Genomic DNA, 27,355 nt, shown 5'->3' with positions numbered 1-27,355 from the left:
AAATTAAGTTTCATGCTGATGTGTTGTCAGTGTTTGGTCAAAGCACTAAGAAAGCCCTATCGTAGACATGAGCATTCTGAAACCACCATCCTGATCCCCTACCAAGAGTCCATGGGCACTAACCCCTGTTTTTCTTTTTTCTTTTCTTTTTGCTCATCTCTTCAAGAATTCAAGGACTCGTGGCTGTGTTTTATAAACTTGCTTTTCTGATAGTCAGAAATAATTTTTCTGTCAGTGCAGGTAGAATTCATTAGGAGGTTTTTTAATACTTTCAGATAAAAATAATTCATAAGAGAAAACTTAAAATTTTACTCTGACTCAAATCCAGGTTCTATGACATGTTTCCATTTACACCAGTGTTATGTAGCATACTGACATTCTACTGAAGAATGATTATAATATGCACTGATTAAATTTGAAGAATTTCAATGGGAATGCGTGCTTCATCAGTCAGATTGCATGCAGGACTTGCATTTTTCTTACGATGGTTGTCAGTGAGACCTCTGAAAAATGTCAGCCTTTGTAGGACAGGCAGAAGTTGTTTGTCTGAACTGTAGGTTTAGAATATTTTTTATTATAACTTTGATAGATTTTTTTTTGTTTCCCTTCTTGTCTTTCCATTTCTCTCAAGAACAGGGAGCTCCTAATAGCATTATATGAAAGAGGCAAAACAACTGTGATGCTCCAAGTCTGATTTGCTGAGGCCTTGAGGCTAGGAACAACTGTGCTCTCAGACTAGTGTTGCCACTGTGTGGCCCCGGGTATGTCATTCAAGTTCACCAGGCATCAGTTTCTCTTTTTAATAAGAGTTGTCAGGAGTGTTTTGAGATGTATTCATGTCTGAATATAGCATACTCTTGTGTAGATATTCACTTCTGTTGTTCCTTCTGTTGCATCTAGAATTTCAGTTGTCTGTGACGGGGGCAGGTGGTTGGAAAAGGTGAGAGCTAAGTAGCCACCAAAAATTATGTTTGCGAAGGGGAAAAGGACAGCAGAAGCCAACAGCCCAGCAGAGATGTCATCTGTTTGTTTTGTGAATTAACAAATCAGAGGTATTGTATTTTCAATATTGCATCTCTGAAACATGCATAGGAGACTAAGATTTGCACTTACATGAGTTTTTTGAGTGGATCCTTCAGACATGCCTGTGGGTAGATTGCCTGACATTTTATTAGGGGGTCAATAAATAATACAATGTGAAGAGAAATATTACACTGATTCAAAAATATGCTACTGAAACTGTTTATGGAAAAGCAAACAAAGAAACAAACAACCTCTGAAGCCTGGTGGCCCAGGAAAAAGTCAGCTGAAGTGAAAAACAATCTGTCTTGTTTCTGCATATGTTGTTGAACTCTAGATGACAGAGAAACTTGTAATTCTGCATTATCTTTGTTTCGGTTTTCAGCTACTGAACTATGGTTTTGTTTGCTAACCAGAGATGATGACATTAAGAAACCTTCAGGATGGTAGTGGTAGGTCATGAGCAAGACACCGTTAGCATCACTTAGTGAAACTAGCCAAGTCAGTCTTGATGTAAGTTATGCTTTCCAGCCACTGAGAAATCTGTGTTGCTCTTTCTTTTAAATACCAAAAGAGCTTCTTTGCAATTAGCAGGATTTAGTCTTGTTTATGTAGAAAGACCCTGAGTTATAAATTATGTGCCATATAAAGATAAGAACACATCTGCAAAGTTGTCAGCAGATTTGTACAAGGAACAGTCCCCATACTTCTCCTTCAAACACTGTACAAATGTTTGTCATTCATCATGGGCTTCCTAAAGCACAACTTTCTGTGCAGGACATGTAGCGATAGTCAGATAGTCTGCCATCGTTCATGCTGTTGATCCAGATGCAGATTTAGCCAGTGTTTGTGTTAGGTTGGTTCCCAAACTGTGCTGTACACAGCAGTTACTATTCATGCCTAGTGAGCTTATGTCTTAATTTTGTTGTTCAGGATTTTGTGTGTATTAATGGACCTTTATTCCGATAATACCAGTAAGAAGGCAGCCATGAACCATTATATAGGAGGATGAGAGAAAGCAGGAGGTGACCCCAAGGATTGTGATCACCAGGAAGATATCACTTGCTAGTGAAAGAATCTAAAGCAGGCTAGTAAAAAAGGAGCAGAGATAGGGAAACTGGTTGCAGAGGAAGAGGAGAGGAGCAAGTAGTAAAGAAATGTATCATGAAGAGAGGTAAGAAATAAGAAAGCTACAGCAGAAGGTTTAAGCAGGACAGTACACTGATTCTGCTCTAGGTGACAAAGGATTTTTAAATGCTTTCCTTGTGAAGTTTCATGTAAGCAACTTCTGTAGTTTCCACAAAGCCCTCCTGCTTTAGCAAAATAGGAAGAGTATTCTGGCATATAAATTGTAGGAGAACAGGTTCATATAGCTGCAAATGAATCGCAGAATGGCTGAGTTGGAAGCGGATTCTGGAGGTCCTCTGGCCCAGCCCCTACTCAAGGAGAGACACCCAGAGCTTGATGCCCAGGAACATGTCTGTTCAGCTCTTGAATGAGAAGACACATTTGGTCTTTTGATCAGTCCAAATTGGACTTACTGAGGATATATACATGTGTGAACCACCTTGATTTTCTGACACTATCAACAAATGCTACAGTGTTCTGTAATAGCATGTGCTGTGGCGTTCAATAGAAAGTGACAATCTCAAACTGCTCCATAAATTACATATAATGAGCTTTCTTATTAAAAAAGGCTTAACAAAAGGAGCCAGCTGGCTTCAGGAGAAGGTGGCAGATGAAAAAGATCACAACTCAAAGAAGTGTTCACACATTAAGGAAGTATTTTAACAGGCTTTCCCCAGACTGTAAGTGGGAATGGAATTATACATTGCATGTAAATGTCAAGTGACAATAATATCTTGTGAGTTAAATCAACCTTGCAAACTCTTTCCTATTTTTTTTGAGTAGATGAATAAAGTTGAACTTGTGATTTCCTTACTAATCATCTTAGTAAGCAGTGGGTGAGTAGACTTTTTCTATATGGGTAGATTAATGTGACATTTCCACAAGACTTTTTCTTTAAAGTTTATTACTTGTGGGCGTGGATCTAATTCACAGCTCCTTTTTGAGTGAATTAGGTGTGCCATCACTCATTCAAATTCTGTATTTCTTCAGTATTTTTAGATCCATCTCTTATGTGTTCTTCATCGGAAGTGTATAGTCTGTCCCAGTGTCTCAAGGTAATCTGCTATTTAAAAGTGAATCTGAACATACCTGTCACTGAACATACCTGCTTCAGTGCACAGGCGTGGCCCAGTCACTTTCATAGAAAACCCAATTAAAATTGAAAAGCTGATCAGTATAAGGGCGAGTGGAACTTCTCAGAACTAATACATTTCAGCCACACAAATCTCAAGCATGGAGATACGGTTCTGGATTTGATTATTTCGTAAGCCCGATGTCTCATAGCTATGTGATAGTTTTCCAGTTCTGTTTAAGTACCGAACAGAGGGAGCCTTCCTGTATGTGATTACTGAACATTTCCACGGTCAGTCTCAATTTATATTCCTATTAAATAGAAAACAAAACAAAAACCCAGACCACACCCCTTTAAATGCCATTAGGCTCAACAAAGTCATTTCTTTTCTGCGAACTAACAGGGTTACCTTAAAAAAATACTGAGAGATCATGATCCGTGGTGTACTTTAAGCCATGAAACAAATTCCTGTTTCAAAATCATTGTGCTTATGTTAGAGACCTGGGCAATACGGAATTGCATTGTCCTTTTTTAGCCCAGAGGTGTGCATTGTCCTTATGTTAACAAAGCTGCAGGTCCTCATAGCACAAGAAATTCTTGTATGAAGTTAGTGAAAAATGAAATTCTAGCAATGGAAGGATTTTGCTTTGTCACTTACAAGCAATAGAATGAATACCACATACCTATGATTCATGCCTGAAAAGGGAGATCTGCTAGAAGAGATTGACAGAAGAGGTTTAAGGAAAGGAAGCCTGCTAGAGGCAAAATGAAGTGCTGGTTTTCATTATGCACAGAGTTTGTGACCATACTTTGCCTTTTCCTTTTCAGTGGAAGAAGATTAGGTTGTGGGTTGTTTTTTTGCTGGTTTCTTTTTCTTTCTCGTCTAAGTCATGTTGAGACTCCCAAAGCCCTAGCTTTGATATTGCTGCACATTTAGCACTTCAGGGTACCATATCAGCATGTGGCGCATACTGATTTGCATGGTGTTGGAAACATCTCTTGATCTTTGCTTATGTGAGACACTGGTGTACTAAGCTCCTGTAGTCTGACCTTGTTGGTGTCCTGTTATCAACAGAAACAAGAAAATATCCAAAGCGTGTGAATGTATTGACATGACAGCTGGCTTTGGAGAGGGTACTGGTTTCTATTTCTATCAACCTTCCCAAGAAATGGTCGTTTCTGAAACTCTAAAAGACCAGTCTTTTTGATATTAAAAACAAACCTTTCTAGTTATAGTTGTAGATTATGGAACTGATTTACCTCTTGTTCATTCCCGTGTGTGTGCAGACCAGCATCAGCTGTATATGAGACTGCATCAGCAGTAGTAAGATGTATTACCACACTGTCCACAGTGTAGCCTGGCAGCCAAATTTTTCTAGATATATTGAGCATACAACTGTGTTGTCTTTCCACCTTGCACTGCTTGCTGCTGCAGCTGGAGTAAGGCTGGCCCCTGCTGGGTAACTGCAGCGTCCACTCTTGCAGTGTCTGGGACCACTGATAACTTATCTGGCTTCTGAACTCAGGAGCGCTGGGGTTGTTGAAGCAGAAGAACTTACAATGGGAGCCTGTGTGGGCTCAAGGGAAAAAGCTAGTCATGTTTGAAAGTCTGTAATCAAAATATTTGACATTTAAAAAGCAGACATTTTGGCATTTCTCCTCCCCCAGCTGTTTCACTTTAGGTCAATAATGTTACAGTTTTAGTGCTGGAAGAGCATTCATTTGTGTCTGTGTGATGCTGTTACAGTTGGTTGTGGATGCTCAGCTTGAATTTTGAGTTCATTTTGTATGGTAACTATGTTCAAAGGGGATATGGTAATGTGTTCAAAGGAGGGCAACAAAGATGGTGAGGGGTCTGGAGCACAGGCCATATGAGGAGAGGCTGAAGGAGCTGGGAATGTTCAGCCTGGAGAAGAGGAGGCTCAGGGGAGACCTTATTGCTCTCTATAACTTCCTGAAGGGAGGCTGTAGTGAGCTGGGGGTTGGCCTCTTCTCTCGTGTCATTAGTGATAGAACTAGAGGGAATGGTTTCAAGCTATGGCAGGGGAGATTCAAGCTGGACATTAGGAAGTATTACTTCTCAGAAAGGGTGGTCAGGCACTGGAATGCACTGCCCAGGGAGGTGGTGGAGTAACTGACCCTGGGGGTATTCAGGGAACGACTGGATGTTGTGTTGAGGGACATGGTTTAGTGGGAGCTATTGGTAATAGGTGAACGGTTGGACTGGATGATCTTTTAGGACTTTTCCAACCTTGGTGATTCTATGATTCTATGGGCACAAACTGAATTGAAGTAAGCCAGTGTTGGATTGTCTGTCTTGAAGTGAAGAGTTCCCTTGAAGTGAAGGATTTTCTTTGTCTTACTTTCCCATATGATATCTTCTGTAGCTTTGACTCCTGCCCACTGCTATTTGGGCTTTGCCTGTATTAGAAAGCACAGCGCTGAAGTTTAGCAGAACGAGTTTGTTGACTCTCCCATGCTTCTCTCTGTGTTCCAGCCGTATTTTCTAGCCAAGCCATTGATGTTGCATTGTGTGACTGCAATTTCTTGTGGTGCCAGAAGGTGCGTGTCTCATCTGTGCAATTAGATTTTGAAACTGATGTATCTGCACCAGATTGGGATGTTTTGGCAGTTTGAGCCCAGAACTAAGATAGTGGCATTTACTGAAACATTATATTTGATTTAATAAGCTCTGATGAGGGCTTCCTAGCTTACTCTCAGATTTGTGCTGCCTCCAGTTCTGGACAGAATGTAACATATCTGAGAATTTTGAAAGTCATGGGTGAAAATGGTTTATTTTCCTGTCTTTCCTGCTTGTCGTTTCTCATTTCCTCCCATTTCCACAAAAGTCAGTTTAGGATGGAAGACTAAGAAACTATTACATTTAGATTAATGGAAGGTGCAGCTTGAATGAGCTTCTCTGAGATGAGAGCTGTAATACTAATTAATGGAAGGCAAGTTTATTTTGTGAAGATTCTTACGGTATTGTTTACAGTTGGATAATAAGTAATATACCTTTTATTAGAGACAGACTTGCACTTCACCCTAAAGTACTTTCACTTTCAGCTGCCAATGCTATTTAAAATAAGAGAAGAAACAGTTATTTACAACAGAAAGCATTAACTGTTGGCTGGTAAAGAAAGAAGCGGGGATTATATCAGTGGGACTTGCAGTGCGTAAGCAGAAATCCTGTGTTAATATAGAGGAAACTGTGCTTCTTAAAAGAAAAATTCAATATGTTGGAAATGAACGAAATGATCTTGCTGATATTCTTTTACAGGGGAGGTGTTGGGTGCAGCAGCTTGTGAACTTTTTCTGGAAATGGAAAATACTCTTACAAGTCTTGAAATAAAATACTCCATTTTAAGTAGCGGTTTCAGAAAGTGTTCTGAGGGATTAAAAAAGAGCAATTATTGCAAGGGGGATCATATAATAACATGAGTTGGAAATGACCCGTAAGGATCATAGAGTCCAACTCCTATTTCCGGAAGAGAAACTTTTGTCCCAGTTTTTAGCTTGCCAGTATCAAATTCTGAAAGGAGAAATCGGGTAGGACAGCACTGGACTCTGGTTTTCAGTCTTCCCGGGTGTCCCATCTCTGGTTCTCAGGAAGGCTGGGTCAGCAGCAGGCAGCTCTGGGCTTTGAGCTCTGTGGTCTGATGCAGACATGCCCACGCCTCCACAGGCAAGCAGCTGGTTAGTCATAGGAAAATCCTTTCCCATTGAGATTATTAGTGAATGTTGTTTTCAGCCTCAATTTCAACATTTGTTGAAATCCACCGAGAACAGAAGGGTATATATATATAGTTGTGAAAATAGAAGATTTTAGAAAGCTTTATTTTATGAGAGTTTGGCCTGAGATGTGTGAACGTAACAAAGAAGTACGCCTTGTACTTGCTTAGAAAATACAGGTGTGGTTCCTTTATGTACTTCTTGGCAAACAAGTGGCTTAGGAGTGTATCCCCAAACCGAGCTCTACTCTGCCACAGTTTGCCACTTCTCAAGTGTGCTGGTAGAGCTGTTTGCATATCTGCACTTTAAATTCAGTTACGGGAATACCATTACTTTGGGGGGCTTGCTTTTGTTGTTGATCTTTTGTTCTGGGGAGGCCATGATACTATTTTTGTCTTGAATTGCTTTGTTGACTGAATTCATTGTATGACTGTGTAAAGTTATATTGTCACAGCAGAGGAGAAACATGGATCTCTTTCAAAGATCATTGCCAACATCAGCCATTCTGTTACTGTGATACAAGAAAGCTTATGCAAGATTATGAAAGATAAAAGCTTGAGATGCATCTCCAAACTCTTGTGTCTCACAAATGCTTTATCCTCTTTTCAGTGCTCTTAATGTCACCATGTCCATGGGATTTAGTAAGGAGTGTATCATATCATCAAAGAATATACTGAGTTGTTAAGGACCCACCTGGGTCATTTGAGTCCAACTCCTGCCTATCAAAATTTAAATCCTATGTCCAAATACTTCTTGAGCTCCATCAGACTTGGTGCTGTCACCACTGCTCTTGGGAACCTGTTGCAGTGCCTGACCACCATCTTGTGGGTGACCGTTTCCTAACTCCTAACCTGAACCTCCCTTGGTGTAGCTCTGCGCTGTTCCTTTGGGTCCTAAAGAGGTGCTGGCCAGGACCAAAATAGCCTGGTGACTTCATGGGCTTTAGAATATTGTCAAGCAAGCATCCATTTTCATTTGAGTCAGTGTTCTTGTACTACCTGCCTTTGTGTCTTGGTACCAAATGTATGGCACCCAGTGTGGAGGTTACAGTAGTACAAAATATGTACATATGATACAAGGACTTCTGTTTATCTCCTATAGCTGTATAACTGTGTTTACCTGTATGGAAAATTACGTCTTTTTATTATTTGTGTCTCTCAGCCTAAGTTAAACTCTGCTTGTGTTAAAAAATAGTTTAGGTTGGATTTTATACAGTAAAGTATATCAGCTCAAGTTAGAGTGTTTGCTAAATCAAACTCTCTGTGACAGCCCTGTTTATTTCATTAGGTATTACCACAGTGTCAGTAGGAGTTAAGAGATGTTGGCCTTTCTTACCAAGCAATCTCTGTGGATACTATGGCAGAAATATTCAGTAAGATAGATCTTCATTACTGCTCTCAAGTCTAAACTACATCATAATGACTTTTTAGCCTTCCCCTCATAGGCTTTAAGAAAAATAAGCATTGAAAGGAAGTAACTTGCAAAAGGACTTCTGACCCAGTTCTACTGGCAGTGGGGTTTTAGGAGTTTCACGTTGAACAAAAGTTTCATGATTACTTTATTACAGAATAGTATAGCAAGTTCTTTTTAACAGTGGTTAGTGACACTGGGTGCCTCAGCTGCTCTGTGCCCACTCCGAGATGACTCTGTTTTTAGAACACATGCAACACCCACTCCCTGAAAATGCTGGCCCCTTGAGTTGCTCCAGACCAGGCATTCAGAAAGGAGCCATCATGTACGGTCCATTTCTATTGAAATTCTGACTCTGCAGTATAACGTGTTTGGGTTTCATTTCCATGGGACTGGCAGTAAACTCCTGGGTTGCTGAATCTTGTCACTTCCCATTTCAGACAGTCACAGCCTACAGGGAAATGACTTGTAACGCAGGATGAGTTTTCCTGTCAGGAGCAGTTTGTAATCTAACAGATGCTCTTGGCTCATTTTACAGACTATAAAGAAAAGAAAATTAATCAGAAAATACTGGAATACTGGATAATTGAAGAGGTTGTTTTTTTTTCTTTTACCCTCCAGTCATTTGCGAAATAAAATAAATGTTTCAGTCTGGAAACCAGTGCGCTTTCCTCTGCAATGCAAAGCTTCTGGAAACTTGATTCAGGTGAAAGCAAAATGCTTGATTGCTTGATGATCTGCAGCCAAGTTTTGATTTGGAGTTTTTAACAAAAGCCAAATAGAAAATAATGTGAAGTTTTAGGAACCATTAACAGTTGATGGTTTGGTTGGAACCATGGGCACAGTCTACTAGCAGTTTTCTTTTGCTGGTCTCTCCTTTACAGTTACTAGCAGTCTTGTCTCCCACATACCTCTCACTGTTCTCCCTAGTCAGATCTTTTCCTTTGATAGGATATAGGGAACTTGGATTCACATTCCTTCTTTGCTTGAGAAGACTTGAACTGGTATTTGTAGCTTTGAACTCACTTTCATCTACCTTCCAGAAGAACGGTTTAGAGATAGAGGTCTGCAGATTATCTCTAATACCTTGCTCAAGCAGGGCCACCAAGAGCTAATTTCTCTTTCCCTTGTGGATGTTTCATTTTGGAAGGCACACCAGCTTTCCACTGGAGCACTGACAGCTGAAGGTATAGGTCTGTAAGATCACTCTTACACTGTGAGTTTGTAACTGTGTGTGAAAGCTTTCTATGCAAGTGGAATGGCTTCATTGGAGAGCAGTGAGGGTGTAGTCTGAAATACACTTCCAGCCCAGTTGAGGCATTTCCTGAGAAGCTGGAGCCGTCTTTAGGACTGACTTCAGCTCTAAGTAGCTTCTGACTGTTCAATGACAGGGAATTTTGCAATTACTGCCCTGAGTCCCCTTTACTTCACCAGCTGTCATTCCTTCTCTGGTTGTTGGTGTTCTGATCAGGAGTATTTTTTCCTTCTCTTGCTAATTGCAGTGGTTAGTTCCCTATCCAGAGGTCTTCACTGACACTGTCTGGACTTTCCAGTTTCAAACATCTGGTTTTCATATGAGGACACCTACACTGAATTAGTTTTCTGCTGTTCCTGTGTATTGCTTCTAAATTCTTTTTATTTATCAATTTATTTATTTATTACAATTTTCAGTACCATTTTTCTGTATTAATAAGCAAAATATGTTACAAGTCAGAGGGGTGAGGCTTAGAGTAGAAATCTTCTGTGAGTTTTCTGAGGAGCTGTCCATGTACCTGGAGGGGAAAAAGTCAAGAACAGTACTGTAGAAGCCTCTTGTTTAGGTTCCTGTTGGTCTATATGGTCTGGGATACCAAGGCAGGATCCAAATACATACAGATGGAGGAGAGAACTATAACTGCTGTCTCTTGCGTAGCTCTGTACCCTCTTCACTCAGCATCTAGAAAGTAGAGGGACATCTGTCTATGGTCTTCTCGAAGCATTTTATGCATCTGTTTGGAAAGATTCACAAAGTGTAGGTTGGTTGATTTCTTTTTTTCCAGATGTATCATCCAAATTGAGATGCCAGCAGTTTTGAACCAACTAGATACAAGAGTGAAGGGAGTGGGGGCAGGGAGCGTCTGTGCATTTTTCTGTTTTGAAAATGAAGTAGTTGCTAAAACAACAACAAGAAAGATGCTTAGCTGTATCCTGAATTGAACATGCACATTGTCCTCCAGAAGATGGAACTAAATCACAAAGTCCTGGAGCCTGTCCTCCTCTGCTGTCAGCAGTTAGTTGGAACCTACTGGCAAAGCATGTGCTTTCTCTTGCTGCTGGTGCACATGAAGACAGCTGTGTACTACTGCTATCACTGTTGGCTCAAGTGACAGATGTTTGCGTTACATATGTTTTAACAGTCTGAAATCTACAGGCAATAGATTTGCCTTGTACTATAGCAGAGCCTGATGGTAAAAACAATGTGTAGCCTTGAAATTCAAAAGAGCCTGATATGAAGTTTAGGAGATAGAATTCACAGTGTCTTGGTGTATGACAAAAGAAAGTGATGATGATGCCTTTTAATAGGATGCAGGCACTATGGAGCAGTAGCAAGTAACAAAGATGGAAAACCCCTTCCAGTGACAGCTCAAGAGGAGAGTGGTCTCTATCCAGAGAGATGCTGCTCCCTCAATTGCTAACCCTTAAATGAAGGTGAGGAAAGATAGATCCAGGCTCCAACCCTTCTGGTCACTCAGGTGCTTTGTTTGTACCTGCACTGCCTTGGTTAGCCACACCTTCTCACCTGGTGCTCAACCATTGGTTCAGGCTGTGACCTGGCAATTCTGTTCCACCTGTTTTGAAATCTACAACTTGGGTTTTTGTTAACCAATAGTGTAAAGAGATGAATGTTGATGCTTCCATTAATTAATTCCATCCATCTGTCCTTAACTATTCCTTTCAAGTAATGTTATACTTTGAGGCTCGGAGCCTTCCTATAATTTCACGGTATTCTGGGCTGTTTTGTATTTCGTTTAGTCTGCTTCGAAGAGAATGATTATTTGAATTGGTATGTGTTGGCTGCAGGACAGCTATTGTACCATAAATCAGCAAATAATTATGTTGTTAGTAACATTCGTACAAAAAAGGATAGCTGTGTAAAGTCTTCAGCAATTTTGCTTAGTTGTGGATGTATATCAGGAAACAAAATGAACAATAAATGTGAATTCACGTGTACGTTTGGGGTAAATGGTCGTCATTTTAGGCAAGTGTTAATATAAGAAGTGTAAAAATAGTCCTAACTTGACTACCCTGTTATTGTAACTTCTGTTTTAGCACCTTGAGTTCACGGTATGTAACTCTGCCCTGATTGATTACAGTTTGAATCAGCAGTGGGGCACCTGAGCATGACCACTTGGATCTCTTACTAGGAAAGAGAAATAAAACTCTTGCTGCTCTCTTTATGTTTTGTTACCCAATTTGTAGGGAGGCTTTTCAGTGTAATAGCCCTCTTTCCATTATAAAAAGAGTTCATGAAGTCACATGTGCTTAAAGTCATAATGATGAGATGTGGATGTTCAGCCAGCTGATTTTAACGTGATGCATGTGGGCCTTTGAAAAATAAAAATTACAGCCTTGAACTGGGCTTTCTGTGAGCAAAAGATGTAATTCTGCAAAACGTGTAATCTCTGGGTGGTGAGGGTGAGCACTTGTGGAGAAATGCTTACTGAACTCAACATGTTCAGCCTAGATAGCAGAGAGATTTAACGACAGTATGCAAGTTTGATGGTATGTTGTGGCAGTAGCTAGAAGTATATGCAGAGAGTTCAGAATGCATTCCTTAGATATGAATTAGAAACAAGATTAGACTAAAGTTTGATTAGATAACACAATGGCACTCTTCCAGCACTTGCAGAGCATTTGATTTTGATGTTGAGCTGGGTTGGCTTGCAGAGTGAAAGGTCTGAGTGCTTTGGAGAGCTAGCTGGAAATGCAGCTGGAGTCTGGCTGGAGGGTGCTCAGCAGATAACGCCGTCCCTGTCTGATGGAAGAGGGAACGTGCCTTGAGTCTTTCTTTGCCAGGAATCTCCACTGCCCTCCTGACGACTGAAACAAAAGTAGCAGGGAGGTTTGCAGAGCAAGTAGTGGACAATGCCATCTGAGTCTTTCAGAACTCAATATCAGCACTGAAGTTTGATTCTTCATCTTCTTACAGTGCTGTTGCACTAATGGATTGGTGGAATCCAGGACAGTGAGTTGTGGGGTCGTAGTCAGGATAGGTAGTGAAATCTCCTAATTTCTCATTTCCTGCTAAGACCAAGTCAGCCAGGGTGTTCTGACTGGTCTGTGACAGTATCTGTCATAAAGAAACATTGAATGTGCCGGCATTCCTGCCATGGTGAAATGCAAAACCTTGCATACTCATAGAGAAACCCACAGCTTCTCATCAGGTGTACCCAAGTTCTGTTCTGCATTAGTTTTTACCGGAGGGCTGAAGAGATCTTAGCTCACCAGGGGTGTGAGTTAGGAGCATAGGAGCTGAGTGCAGAAGGAAATTGTAGTGTCCAGTATAGGGTTGCAACTGTCTTCTAAGGTGAAATAGAACATCTGTAATGTAAGTTTTCTTTTAAATCTCCTTTGGGAGCTGGGCAGATGAGTAGCTGGCAACAAGGTGGGAGACTTCCTTTTAGCTCTCAATGACTGGAGCTATGACTTGATCTGCAGGTGGAAAACATTTTCCAGTATCTGTCAAAGATCAGCAGTAAAGGATGGACATCACTGATGTATATACAGTCCATCAGATGTATCTGTAGTACCTTCAGGGGCAAGCTGTGAGCATGTGTTACTGACAGAAACACTCAGAGTTTTCACAGTATATATAACATACGTACCTTCATGTGCGTGAAAGATCAGGAGCAGAGAGACAACCGTGAACATCGCTGAGACTTAAAGCAGGCTGGCAGATGGGCAGAACAGTCAGGATGTAAAGAACGCAGGGCAGGATGTCTTTACAGATAATGTCCCTCTTTCCTGAGCCATGATCCATCTCTTTGTGCCTTACTTTAATGCATTTCTCAAGTGCAGTAAGTTCAGTTGAAGCGTTATTATTCTTTGTCTAAAACTATTTGAACTTAGGAGAGACGGCTTTATTATACTCTTGGTGTTTAACAATGCACTTTTCTTCCCCTAAGAAAATGATTTAGGCCACTGTAGTTTCTTTATGTCATGGATATGATTCATTTTAGCCATGGGAGGAGAGTGACAGTTACTTGCTGCACAAACCTTTCCTGTGATTCATGGAGTGCCATTTATGTCAGCCTTGAAGGAGACACTTCATATGCATCCTAGCAGGAAGGAAAAAGAGCCTGAAGACAGTTACCAGATAGGATATGGAAATCGGGTGGGAGGGAAGGGAGAGGGGAGAGGAAAATGTTGCACGGATGCCAAAATTCTGTCTGTTATCCATTTACCTACTTAATGGAAAATGGATATGTACCAAGCTTATATATAATTAAGGGAAACATTGTAACTGTAATTGCCATGTTCACAAAATAGTAAGGCTTATTATATAACTTCTTTGGTAAATGTATCTTAGCACTCCTCCTGCCATCTCTGGGATCCATCACTGGTTCATATGATGTGCAGTTCCTAGCCCTGAGTGCTGTGTTTCAGCAAGTTTCAGGTGTTGCTGCTAAGCTGGGATGGCCATGGACGATGCTTTGTCTTAGCGTTGTGCACTGAGGGATTTTTGTGCTCCAACATGCAAATGTAGTTAGCAGCTTAAGAAGTGTGCTAGCTTGCCAAATAGGAAACGATCTTCCTTTATTTGCACACACATGCACAAAATTTAAAGAGCTATACCATGCTTTTCTTCCTAAAAGTAGCAGTGCAGATTGACTTCTTAAGCTGCTTGTAAAGGAGAATTCTCCCTTAAATGGCTGTTCCTAATGCTACATGAGGACTGAAGGGCTCTTTCACGGCTTCTAGCTGCATCTCATGGTTTTCCCTATACCTGGAAAGTGCAGGTAGGAATAAATGGGAGCAGGAGAAGTAGAAATGTCTATTTCCTAATTCCTGAAGGCAGAAATGCAATTAACTTCCTGACCAGGTTAGGGGCTTGTGGCTGTTCTTCCTCCAACCGCTGTCAGCACCCATGTCAGAAGGTAGTGCTGTGCCTGTGGCACCTGCGGGGAGTCCTTGTCCAGCTGAGGAGATGCACAGCAGCATCAGAATGGGAAAGCAGGGGTGCAATTAGAGATGAAAGGAGTGACGTTAGAAGCAATGAAGAATAAGAGTGGATGTGAATCTCTAAGCACATGTTCTGTGTGTTCATTGATTTTTCCCTGGCAATTAAAACGTTACCATCTGATTCACCAATATTACTCAGTTTTCCATTATGGCTTGGCTGTCTCAATGCTGTCTCAATTTTGATTTCACGCTAGCTGTGTTTACTGGGGACAATGGACTCTAGCTATAGCTGTGGACTATACCACACTGAAAGGGCATTCAGGTTTCTCGTGAATTTTTCTGAGGCAATGTGATGAGTCATGAAATACAACTTTTGCAGAAAATATCCTGATTGCCTAATGACTAGGTGTTGGTAGCTGAAATTACACACACTCTCTCTGGTTCACATGAAACCAGGGAAGTGTCCTTCTGAGTAAGCTGTTTGTTCAAGTTACCCAAGAAATGTCAAGGTTTACGGTTGCAAAATAGGAAAGAAGTATGTGTTGGAGGAGCTTGGAAACACCTGCTGTGCCTCACGGCATTAACTGCACCATCTGTAAAGGAAAAATGCCGCCTGAAATGTATACAGCTGATCATCCATGTGCAACGTGCTTTGTTTTGCAGATGACGAAGAGGATGTTAGAAGTATGGAAAATGTCATGTTAGAGTATGCTGCACTGGACAGACAGCTTAATCATTACATGAGAGCAATTGAAGAAACAGTAGATCAGGTAAACTCAACTTCTGTAAAGGTCACTAAAACTGTATCCTTATTTAAGCATTGTCCTTTAATAGATACAAATGCTACATTAAAGTGCTATAGCTGGAAAAATAGGCCCTTGAACAGTATAATACACTGAGGCCAGCATTCTAGCTGTTCACTCTGATTACACGTTCATGTGCTGCTGCTTTCCACTTAACTCCTGCAGCAGGGAGGGCACAGGGGGAGCAGCGCTGTGCCACTCGGTGTGGCTGTGGGTGCAGCCCCGGGCTCCAGCGGTGGCAGCTCGGTGCTGTGAGGATGGAGGTGGCGCAGTGAGGGAGGCGGCCGGTTCAGGAGCTACCAACCGGCTGTGGCAGCAGAGGCACTGATGATGCCCGATTTCCACTGTCTTTTGGCCCACGTGGGTTTGCTGATGCTTAGTAAGGGTGAGTTTGTTAATTGTTCTCCCAGTTTGCTGCCTGAACCCTCATTTTTGCAAGAGCCGGGGCATGTCAGTGTTTTCAGTGGTTTCCAGCTCAGCTCACGGCAGTTGCACAAGAGGTGCTATGAACCCAGCGGTGCTTGCGCAAGCTCCTCTCCAGAGAGCTGCGCTCATCGGCGGATGCCGCGGCCCAGGGGAGGCCCGGGCTCGCCGCCTCCGCTCGTCGCAGCCGTAAGGGGGCGCCATAGCCGCGCAGTGCCGGAAGCCCGCGCTGCGTCCCGCTCGCGGCCCGCCGTGTGGCCTCCTGTGTCCGTCAGCGCGGTCTGGGCCGCGGCCAACGGAGCGCCGTCAGCTCAGGTACAGGGGCAGATCCACGCATCCAGAGAGTCTGTTCCACTCCTGCCTACTGCCTGAGGGCAGGAAGGCCCCGCAGAGGGACCTGGGTAGGCTGGAGCGATTGGCTGAGGCCAACTGGGTTAAGTTCTACAAGCTCTGGTGCCAGGTCCTGCACTTTCGTCACTACAACCCCAGGCTTGTGGCGGAGTGATTAGAAAGGAACTGGGAGTGCTGGTTGACAGCTGGCTGAACGTGAGCCAGCAGTGTGCCCAGGTGACCAGTGGCATCCTGGCTTACATCAGCAATAGTGTGGCCTGCAGGAGCAGGGAGGTGATAGTCCTCATGTACTCAGTGCTTGTGAAGCTGCACCTTGAGAGCTGTGTTGGTTCCCTTGCTACAAAGAAGGCACAAAGGCCCTGAGGTGTGTCCAGAGGAGGGCAGTGGAACTGCGAGGGGTCGGGAGCACAAACCTTATGGGGAGCAGCTGAGGGAACTGGGATTGTTCAGTCATAGATGTGGAGGCTCAGGGGAGACCTTATCGCCATCTACAACTCCATGAAAGGAGGTTGTGGCAAGGTGGGGCTCAGCCTCTTCTCCCATTTGTAACATGGGTAGGACAAGAAGGAAAAGCCTCAAGTTGCACTAGAGGATGTTCGTGTTGAATGTTCCTTCTCAGAAAGTGGTGAGGTGTTGGAATGCTTTGCCCAGGGAGGTCCCTGGAGGTGTTCAACAACTGTGTAGGTGTGGCACTGAGGGTTTAGCAGGCATGGTGGTGATGGGCTGATGGTTGTACTAGGTGATGTTAGTGGTCATTTGCCACCTTAATGGTTCTGTGATTCATGAGGGGAAGTCCAGACTGAACATAGGGAAAAATTGTTGTGCTGTGTGTACCAGAATGGGTTTCCTAGCAAGGGGGTTGGTCCCCAGTGGCTGTCAGTGTTCAGGAGGTGTTGGGATGCTGCTCACAGTAGTGTGCTTTGAATTTTGATTAGCCCTGAGGTGGTCAGGTTATTGCACTGAAGGAGCTTGGAATGACCCTTCCAATGGAACTGCTCTATTCTACTCCTGCTGTACCCTATCCTATCCCAATGCTTGGAGAACTCATCTTTCAAAGTAACTCGTTTTAATATCTGCTAATGGGCACTCGGGAGTCAATTCTACAGAGACTTCTCTGGAGGAAGAAGAAACATGTCTGTAATTTCTCCTTGAGATAGTAGATCTGTGCTTCAAAGCATTAAGGCATTGGAGCATGTCATGTTTGTTAGTTTTCTTGCTCTTTCTCAAACAAAAGAAGGAGGGCAAAGCTATGCAGCGTTGCACTAGTTCTGTTCTGAGAAATAGCTGATTTTTTTCTTTTGTAGGAAGGTTTTTCTTTAAGTTTGAAGCATCCTGAGCCAGATGCTTGGCAGAAAAATCATAGTTCAAGTAATCAAATATGCGTTCAAAAGGAGCTGGAAAATGTGTCTACATCAGCAAGTGTCGGACAGTATACACACTGTTCCTTGGGTAGCCTTTAAGTATATATTTCAATGTACATCACCAAAGCTGCAGTCCTCTCAACCTATACTTCTTAGGAATGGGACAGTTCAGAATTGTTTCCTTTTATTGGAAGTATTAATGATTTCTAAAGCTTTCCTAATAAAAAAGCATCGTCCTCATGTCATTAGAGATTAGTGGTGTATAACTGATATGAGATAAATGGTGTATAACTGATACACGGTAGGTTTATATTTTAATTGTAAACCATTAACTAATTGATCTATTATTGTTGAAGCCCTATAATAAGAATTTTCAGTAATCTCATGTTAGGAGTATAAAGAGGAAGAGTATAAAGGCATGTGCCTTAACTAGCCAAGCACTCAAACCCTGCGCACTATGCATTTACTCACAGTCTTCAAGTTATCCATGGGCTTAACTGCTTGCTGAAGCAGCAGTAATGTGGCCCTTAGAGGTCAATGATACAGGGCTGGATGAAGCAGCATCAACCTGTGCTTGTGTAAATAAATAAATAAAAATCCTAGAAGGTCTTTCTGTCTGTCTGTCTGTCTGCCTTTCTTTCCTCTCATTTAGCTCGCTTATATTGTGTTGGAGATCCTTGTCTGCTAAAACTAGCTCCTATCCTGTTTGTTCTTTCCTAAGACTTTAAATGTTCAGCTCCAGGACCTTTAGCACATGTATAGGCCTGTGTGGGTTTTAAGGCCAGTGAAGGTTGATCTCAGCCTCTAGCCAGACTTCTGCTATCTCTGGGCCCTACTTCACTGGGAATTTTCTGTGCTTTCCACTGCCAGTTTGCTGAGGAAACCTTTGAGTGTATGAGAAATAAATGTCTATAATGTAGAACAATATATATGAAGTAGAACAAATATGTGAATTGTTCTCTAAATAGTAACAGCTCGTGCTTTGCGCTGGAGGATAGCTGTATGCAGTGCCTTTGGAACTGTGTGGTGTATTTCCAGTTACCCGTCAGAAATCAATTTCAGGTTTACTTTTGGGAAACAAAGACACTGTTGCTGAATTTAGGGCAGCACCTGGAGGTAGCTGTAGAAAGGGCTGGGTTTAAAATAGCCTCTGCTGGCTCGCTCCCTGGTGCCATCTGAACTCCTTGCCTGAGGGCATTCTGCGGGAAGCTGCAGCAGCTCATTGGGTTTCATAAGGTGGCTGCTTTTTGTGTGCTGTCTTAAGAATATTTGTCGCAAACTGGAAAACGTGTTTTATCTGATTACTCTGTGAGTTTGTCTGCTGTCATTTTGTCAGAGCTGGAGCTTCTTCGGGAAGCTGTGAATCTGAAGTGGGTTGTATTCTGTTCTACCTTCTAATCACCTACTTGTAGTCCATGTCCAACTGGAAGTTAGAAAGGTAAGGAGACAGCATCAGTTAAAATTCCAGATTAATTATTTTATTATGTATATGTTTAAATGACTGTGAAGAAGGTAGTGCACAAAAAAAGTGCGTCATGTAAATGACAGATAACCAGCTTGGGGATATGGCTGCATGGTCTTGAAAGCTGATTTTTGTTGGTTTGTGCTGCAGTCGGTAGAATGCAGAAGGTGAAACACATCAGCATCCTCTTCTGGTTCAATCAGCTGAGTAAGAAATGAGCAATTGAATCACGGTGTTTCCAACAATAGGCTGTGGGAAACCCTTTGTCTGTGGAAACTCCCTGTGCCACTGGATTTTCTTGTACCTGTGGAATGACTGGACTCCTGCTGCTGCCTTTTTGATTTTTAACGAATATATTTTTAAAAATAAGTTACCTAACGTTTGGGTCCTTTCCAAGCAAAGTCAGGACAATACTCGTATTTTTCATGTAGCAACAGCAGCAAGAGAAGACTGTTGGGGCTGGAGTATGTCTTGCTGACTGCTTTATGTGTGGGTGTGCACCAGAGTGATTGGGACCCAGGCTGACTTAGACATCTCAAGCGTCCCCTACCCTGGGAGTGCTCCCAGGTGCTCAGTGCCAGCATATTGTGCCTGCTCTCTAATTGCTTTCTAGGTTAGAAGAGTTGTTGGCTGTGGACTCCCAGCGCCCACTCTTCTTTTTAAGCATTTGGCTCTTTGAGGGGCTGCGAGAGCTGGGGTAAGTTTTCTGAAGTTCCCAGATTTCTCTAAATAAAATGAATCACAAGATATTCTAGATCAGTCTAGAAAACAGGGAAGACCTAACTAGTTGTGCTGAAGTTGCACTGTTCCAGCCTCTCTTTTCTTCTACACTCCCATGTCTCATCATTGTCATTAAACGTGGCAGGAAAAGAGAACCCGGCATTCTTTTTTCCTCTGCAAATGAGAGGTGCACTGAGTTTGGTAGTGGCCTTGCTGGCAAGTGTGACTTAGTTCTTCCTGTTGTAAGTTACAGCTTTGCCAAGCAGGTATTTGTCTTGCTTGTATTATGTCTTCCTTTTGCTAAATCTCAGTGCTGTGAGGAAGTATGAAATCTAGACCTGAGTGATGTGGAAAGAAAACATAAGATATGTGTTTAAGACAAGTTTTAAGGGTCATACTTAAGGAATGGCTGAGAGCAGGAAGATAGAAGGGTAGGGGGTGTGGGCTTGGGGAGTCTTGAGTTCATGCAGAGGGAGCACTATGTGGCTGATTGAAAGAGTACTCAGAAAGCTGTGGTGTTAAGTTAGGGGGGAAAAAGGAGTGGGATATTAGGAGCTGTTTTGATGCGTTGGTTTTATCCCTGATTCGTTCATAGTTTTTCTGTGCTATTTTATGTGGGTGATTTATATCAACCTGTCAGTGGCTGCTGATGTATGTCATCTTTGCTTTAATTGTCCTGCATGGAAACCAACATGAGCACTTGAGCTCCGTTTGTTAATCAAGGGTGGTTATAGTTTGAACACATGAAGTGTGTTCAAAGTGAATTAAACATGTGTTTTTTTTTCCCTGTTATTTGTCTATAAAGGAGCATACAGCTTGCATAGGTGTGAATCTTGCACATGAGTTGAAGTCTGGATGGTCTGTTCAGCCCTATGTGATGTTAGATTGTGATGTGAGATTTTTTCCAGAGTTCAGTTTTCCCTTGACAAAGTATATATATATGTAATATAGTTAGTTAGTTAGTTCAGGACTGTGGCAATGCACAGTGATCAGCAATGTGAGAGTCACTGAAGTGCTGTTGCAGAAACTGTTTTTGGCAGGAAACTTCCTAGGGCCTCCCTGGATTTGACAGGAACTCAAGAAGCAGCCTGGTTTGGCACTGATACTTGCTTGATTTTCTTCTTGCTGCACTGTCATGATGGCACGTTTTAGGGCAGAAGCCGCAGGTGATGTCTGTGCCTGTAACTGTGACCTTTACTATTCCAGCTGACTTCAGAGCATTTGTACTGTTTGAAACGTGCAGTGGGGAATTTCTTTCAACTTTTAAAGACTTTTTTAACACTGGATGCTTCCATGGCCATTATTTTGGTATGCTGGATGCTAATTGAAATTGCTCTTTGCCGCTGCTTGTTGACTTGCTATCTACTGAGGAAGCCACTTCAGACTAGCTTATGGAAGCTTATAGGCTTATTATAGAAGAAATAACATATGGACACTTTGCCAAATCCTTCTCATGACTTGGACAGGACAATAGTGGGAAACAGTATGTGACTGTAGTTGTGCCTCTGCATAGGTATAATGCCATAAGACTTAATAAATCTTTTGCAGACACACTTAATCCCGGCGTTTCATGGCTTTGGAATTCTTTATCATTTTTAAGTTTATCCTTTGCAATTCCTTTGATGTAGTTTATAATCAGTAGTGGAGTGCTTGTAGTCTCCAAACAGTGGCTCAAACAGTACTGCCCTATTGTAGCTGTGTACTTATTCCTGCAGAAACTGGGACAAAGATGCATTTCAACACATTTCTAGTGTTTACTTTCTAATATTTACCTTTTATCTCTCTCTGTGTTGGGCAAAGCATTTGATAGAGGCTGATTTTTAGTAACCCGTGTGTACAGTTCATTACAGTAGTACATGAAGAGCCCACATTTAATAAGCCACAGCAGAAATACTTGTCTAGTAAGCAGTATATAAAGCAGTAGGAGTAGTGTAGTAGTGTTCTTTGATTTATGTGGGTTATACAGCACATCTTCAGTAGTGTTTTGTAGCAAGCATAAAAACATGTGCTGCTTTTTGGAGTCTTAACCCTGGAAGCCCTCGCACATGAACATCTGTATGTTTGATTTCTCTGTGGTGACATTTGTCAAGCTAAACATGTTCCTAAATATTTGCAGTGTCAACTCCATATTGCTGAGCTGTGTCTTGGCTGTGTGGATAGGGCTGAAGCAGCAGGGCCAAAGCTGGTTGCAGAGTGAGGATTTGGGTGAAGTGTTCCTCATGCAGAGCTGGGACCTCCGTAGATGGGTTAGCAGCAGTGAGAGTGGTTAGAACAAACCTGCAAAAGAAACCCTCGGGATTCCATCTTAATTTGAAATCTGTATTTGCTATGTTGGGCAGTGATTTTGTCCTGTAGGTAGCAAAGTAGCCTGGGATGAAGGAAGGCTGGATGCTATTTTCAGGTCTGCTAAGAGCTGATGTGGTTGACCGTGACAAATCGCTTTGCTCTGTGCCATGGGCTACAGTCCTGAGCTCATTAATGCCACTTTTGTGCAGTACCAAATCGCCTGATAGCAAGTTCTCATCAATTAAGGCAGATCGGATGATACCATGCTCCTGCTGGCTGCACGCTCCTTGTGGGACGGCCGCTACCTGATGGGCATAATTCGGTGCACGCTTACAATTGGCAGAGTGAGTTGTGTTTCATCAGTGCATCAAGCAGCGGTGGTGTTTTTGATCTTGTTCTACACGTACTGAAACTGAATTTACCAACTAACCCAACCACGGTCTCTGTTTCCACATCTGACATGTGAATGGTATCTGAATGGTATCTCAGTCTGTCAAGTGATTTTTTTTTTTCCTATCTGAAGATTTCAAAGCAATTTGTGTTTAGCTTTGCTATGATTTTATTTTAAAGCTACGGATTGTAATTGGCAGTCCAAATTGCTTCTGGGATTCCAAAGGGTCATAACAGTGAACAACTGAAAGTCGCTGTGGTTTGAATCCCTGCTTTTCTAGGCAATGTCTGCATTTCAGAGGCAACATGAGTTAATGCTGTCTAGTGAGCTTATCCAGTGGAGGGAGATACAATTACGGAATGTTCTATGGGTAGGTGTTGAGGTAGGCAGCCAGTGCAAATGAAAAGGCCATCTTCATCTCCCATCAGGGATTATTGTTTTTTGTTGTCGATGAAACCTATTGCTGGATACAGTGGAGCCGTAGCTTCGGTTGATCAGCAGTGAAAACAGTCTTTCAAATTAACCACCTCATCTAGAAAGCTCCTGCTGACAGCACAAGGATTTAAATGCTGGGGCCACTGTTGAGGGGAACGCTGAGGGCTGAATGATTCTCAGCAGTGGGGGGTTTTGACTTGAAATTAATTTCTCCTGTTAATTGAACACACCCAATTTGATCAATGTCTTTGGGGAGACAAGTTTGGAATGCTTTCCATACAACGTCTCTCCAAATGTTCAGTATTGTTTTAATTAGTATAATCGTTTCCAGATAGTTTGTGCATGTTTTAATGTTCCTCCTCCAAAGTTTAAATGTTAGGCGACTCATTTAAAAACATGTGCTCTCTCCTCGTATGTTTTCCTGACCTTATCAATAAAAGTATTCAGCTTCACAGATCTTCCCTCTGTTAAACTCTTAGCAGCTTTCTGATAAATCACAGATGAAGCGTTGCTTATAGCACTAATAAATCACACTTTTTTTGGTGCTGATACTACCGTGAATGGTTTTGTTTTTGTTAAAGGATGTCACTTAGAAAGATCTGTTAGAAGTTGTTACTGTCGTTTGTAGCTTCCTCATAGCTCAGGCTATTTGGGAGTTTGCTGAGTTATCCAATGCTGCACATCAGCAAGGATGCGCATGTAACATATTACATGTAGTTCAGAATGCTCTGTATTCCTGTGACTTCATAGTATGCATTGAATGTTTATGCTTTAGAGAACTGCATATTTAGTGCCTTTGCTAAAATAGGAAGAACTGAAGGGCCGTGGAACATTTTGTTGTTGGTTTTTGTAGTGTTGGGAGGTTAAAAGCAGCTTGTATGGTTGCTTTTATTTCACTAACATAGTAACATAGTATCGTGCGAGTTGGAAGGGACCTTAGAGATCATCGAGTCCAACTCCCAGGTTTCGATCCCCCTGTGTAGCGAAGCGGCACTTCTACCCCCTGCTCCACAGGGGGGATTCGAACCCGGGCTCTTCGGTGCCGCAAGCAGCACTTTATACCACTGCGCCACCGGGGGCACTAAACGATGACTTCCTCAGGACTTTCAGTGCATGCACTCAGCCTGTTCTGCAAATGCTGAACTGTCTTTCTATCTCACCTTTCTCTTTACTCGTGTTGATGGGAGGTAGTGCTTGGAAAGGAAAAAAAGAAAAAGCATGACTCTTTTGTGGTTTGCTGCCATATGCAACTCTGCTTACTTCAATGCCTATTACATGGTTAGAAATATATACTACTCAAAAGTGTACATGCATGTAATTATCTTTCCAGCTTGAGATAGATATGTTTCAGAGAAGACTCAAATCCTGCCAGAAATCAATACCAGATGGCGCAGTATCTCCCGAGTGTGGTCCTGTTGTTGATAACCTACCGTGTGTTACAAACACTGCGCTTGATAATAAAGATTGGCAAGCTGAACTTATTTCTGGGCTCTCATCTTATTCAGCTAAGTGCATAACCTGACTAAGCCAAAGTGTTTATTTTATCCCTGGACTCGCGCATTAACGCTTAAGGATGTTTTAAAGGCACTGTGCTTAAAACTTCCCTGTAAGGTGTTATGTTCACATTAATGCTGACACACGTTGCACCTGATAAATTCCCCAAACACACAGAAATGAAAAGCTTTGTGATGTTCCTACTGTTAATTCTGACTATTTTTTTTCCCAAGTGTTTGTGCCTTACTGCATTGCCACTGCTTTAGTACGAGCATTTCATAGCATTTGTTCTACTAGATGCTCATCCTTTGTTCAAAGCTGTTACTGTGCTATTTTTTCCCCGGCAGTCTGTTGTGTGGGTTCTGTGTAGAGCAAAGCAAATTTACAAGGGTTTCTGGAAAGATGGCAGCTCTCGCAGGGCAATCTCACAGGGTGTGGTTTTGTGGTGTGTGGTAATTGTTGTAATGATGATGTGTGAGCTGTGAATGAAATATTTCTCCATAGATATTTTTATGCTTACTTGAAGGTGATCAAGGGATACAGGTAAAGGCTGTGCTGTGCTATGGGCAGTTTGGTCCGTGTCAGTGAAATGGTATTGAAACAGAGGGTTTCTGGACTCAGCTGTTAAAATCCCTGCTGTGCCACCTTTACACTCTCTAAAAGAACTCCCCACCTTCCCCATCTTGCTCTGTTAAACTCTAGTAACTAATGGAATCACAGCCCTCATCATCACGAGTCATAGAATCACCTAGGTTAGAACAGACCTTTGGGATCACCAAGTGCAGCCATCATCCCATCACTAAACCATGTCCGTTAGTGCCATGTCCCATAGATCTCTGAAGTACCTCCGGGGATACTGACTCCACCACTTCCCTGGGCATCCCATTCCAATTGCTTGAGCACCTTGGTGAAGAAATCCTTACCTATGTCCATGCTAAACCTGCTCTGGTGCATCTTGACAGCATTACATCCTGTCCCTTGACACCTGAGAAAAGAGTCCAACATCCTCCTTGCAGCAGCTTCCTTTCAGGTAGTAGTAGATTGCTGACCTCTCCCCTCAGCCTCCTCTTCTCTGTTCTAAAAACCCTCAGTTTCCTCAGCTGCTCCTCATAAATTTTTGCTTTCCAGTACCTTCACCAGCTTTACTGCTGTTGTCTGCGCACTCTCAAGCAACTCATTGTAATTCTTGCAGCAAGGAACTGACAACTGAACCCAGTATTGGAGGTGTGGTCTCCACTGCTGAGTACAGGTGAACAAACTTTCCTAGTCCTGATTCCATGCTATTTCTGATGGAGGCCAGGATGTTACTGACCTTCTTAGCCACCTGGACACACTACTGGCTCATTTTCAGCCAGCTGTTGTACTCTGGGTCTTCTTCTGCTGGGCAGCTTTACAGCCACTCTGCCCCATGTCTGTACTGTTATGTTCTAAGTGCAGTACCCAACATTAAGACTCGTTGAATGTTAGATGATTGGATGTGGCATATTGATTATATTTGGTTTGTTGGGCGACTGCTCTTCTTCTCTCCCTGCTTCCCCCCTTACAGCCTTAGGGTTTAGAATCCCTTTCTCGTCCTTTCAACCAAAACTGGAGCTGGCTGTTACTAATTAGATGGCATGCATTTGGAGAAGGCTTACAGAAGCATTGGCTCTTCCCCATCCACAACAGTGCGTGATATCTCCTGGCAGACAAAATCTAACAGAACAGTAGAGATCCTGTTGAGCAATGTCTTACAAGAATCTGACCTACTAGTCAGATTTGCACAGAACTGTCCTAGTCAATTATAATGATGTATGCCTCTGCTAGCACTGTGTTAGCTAATTAGTCCTGAAGATAGCTAGTCATCCTCTTTAATCTACCAGTTAAGTTTGCATATGCCTGGCCTCCTTCATCAGTCAGACTTAAAAACATATACGCAGACAAATGCCATCAACTGGGTTTATATGCACAGCGTAGAAAACTATAGTTGTAATGTGTATTAGTGCCCCAAACAAGCCTCTTCAAAATCCCACAATACTCATAAGTACTTTAAATCGTTCTTTGTGGTGCTTTTAAGTCTGTTAATTCGTTAATAGAAGAACAATTTTTTATGGTAAGTACAAAATCCAGATAAAGTAAAAAGCACCCAGAGGATCACAGGTGTGGCTTTACTTCTGTTCAGAGAGAGACTGTCAATTATTTCAGATAAGAGATGACTATAATAGCAATATGCTCAGGCACGGATGGAACAGAAATGCTTATTCATTATGTGTCACATAAAAACAAAGGGCCCTGTAATGAAATTATCTAGCAGCAGGTTTTAAAGCAGAACAGGAAGTAACATTTTACACAGTGAATAATTAAATTGTGGAATTAATTGCCACAGGATGTTATGGAGACCAGAAACATCAAAGGGTTCAAATATCCACTGGACAAATTCATGGAATAAGGACTCACGGCTTTTAGATACAAATACAGTCAGAGTGCTGGGAAATCCCTAAACTGCAGGTTGCAAGGAGTAGGGGAAGTATATGTTGGGGAACAGCTGAATATCTCTGTATTCGTCACTCTTGTTATACTCCTCCAGGTTTTTGCTGCTGCCAGCGTTAATGAAGAGAATATGCCAGATAGATCTTTGGTCTGATGCAGTGCTCACATCTTTATGCAATAGAAATCAAACTGCATAAGAAAAAATACAGGACATTCAAGCACTGCTGCATCCTGAAATTGATGCTGGCTGCCTGGCTACTTCATTTTAGAGGAATAACATTCACACTCTGTTTCAAACCTTTTTGGGAGCATAATTCTATCTAAAAACTACCTTTTGCCTCCATAATTGTAATCTATAGAACATCTTCAGTGTATCCAGTAGTTTATCTCTGTGTTCTTGCTCTTACATTTGATGATTTATAAAATAAGTAAATTAACATCTCCTGCTCAGGGCATTGTTACATAATTGAAAAATTCTTAATCTCAAAGCTCACTACAAATCCGTATCGCATAAAACCACACAAACCATTTAATAATTAGGTAACAGCAGATAAAATCCTCCTTGAAGTTAGCATAGCTACACCCACTTGGACCAAAGGAAGGAGAAGCCTTCAGCTAGATCCTTGTCATGCAGCC

At 42.1% G+C, this 27,355-nt stretch overlaps 1 protein-coding gene across 3 annotated transcripts in view; it reads left to right on the top strand.

Annotated features, from left to right (window-relative positions):
- Window positions 1-27,355, top strand: part of NSMCE2 (NSE2 (MMS21) homolog, SMC5-SMC6 complex SUMO ligase) — a 127,194-nt gene that overhangs the window by 12,422 nt on the left and 87,417 nt on the right. For all 3 annotated transcript variants that reach the window (XM_072328938.1, XM_072328939.1, XM_072328937.1), the window contains exon 3: window positions 15,188-15,294. In XM_072328938.1, the coding sequence (XP_072185039.1) occupies window positions 15,188-15,294 (107 nt within the window). The remainder of the gene's footprint in view (window positions 1-15,187; window positions 15,295-27,355) is intronic.

This window comes from Excalfactoria chinensis, chromosome 2 (assembly GCF_039878825.1).
Source record: "Excalfactoria chinensis isolate bCotChi1 chromosome 2, bCotChi1.hap2, whole genome shotgun sequence".
NCBI lineage: Eukaryota > Metazoa > Chordata > Aves > Galliformes > Phasianidae > Excalfactoria > Excalfactoria chinensis.
The sequence above is the reverse complement of the archived record's forward strand: the minus strand, read 5'-3'. Positions and strand labels throughout refer to the sequence as shown.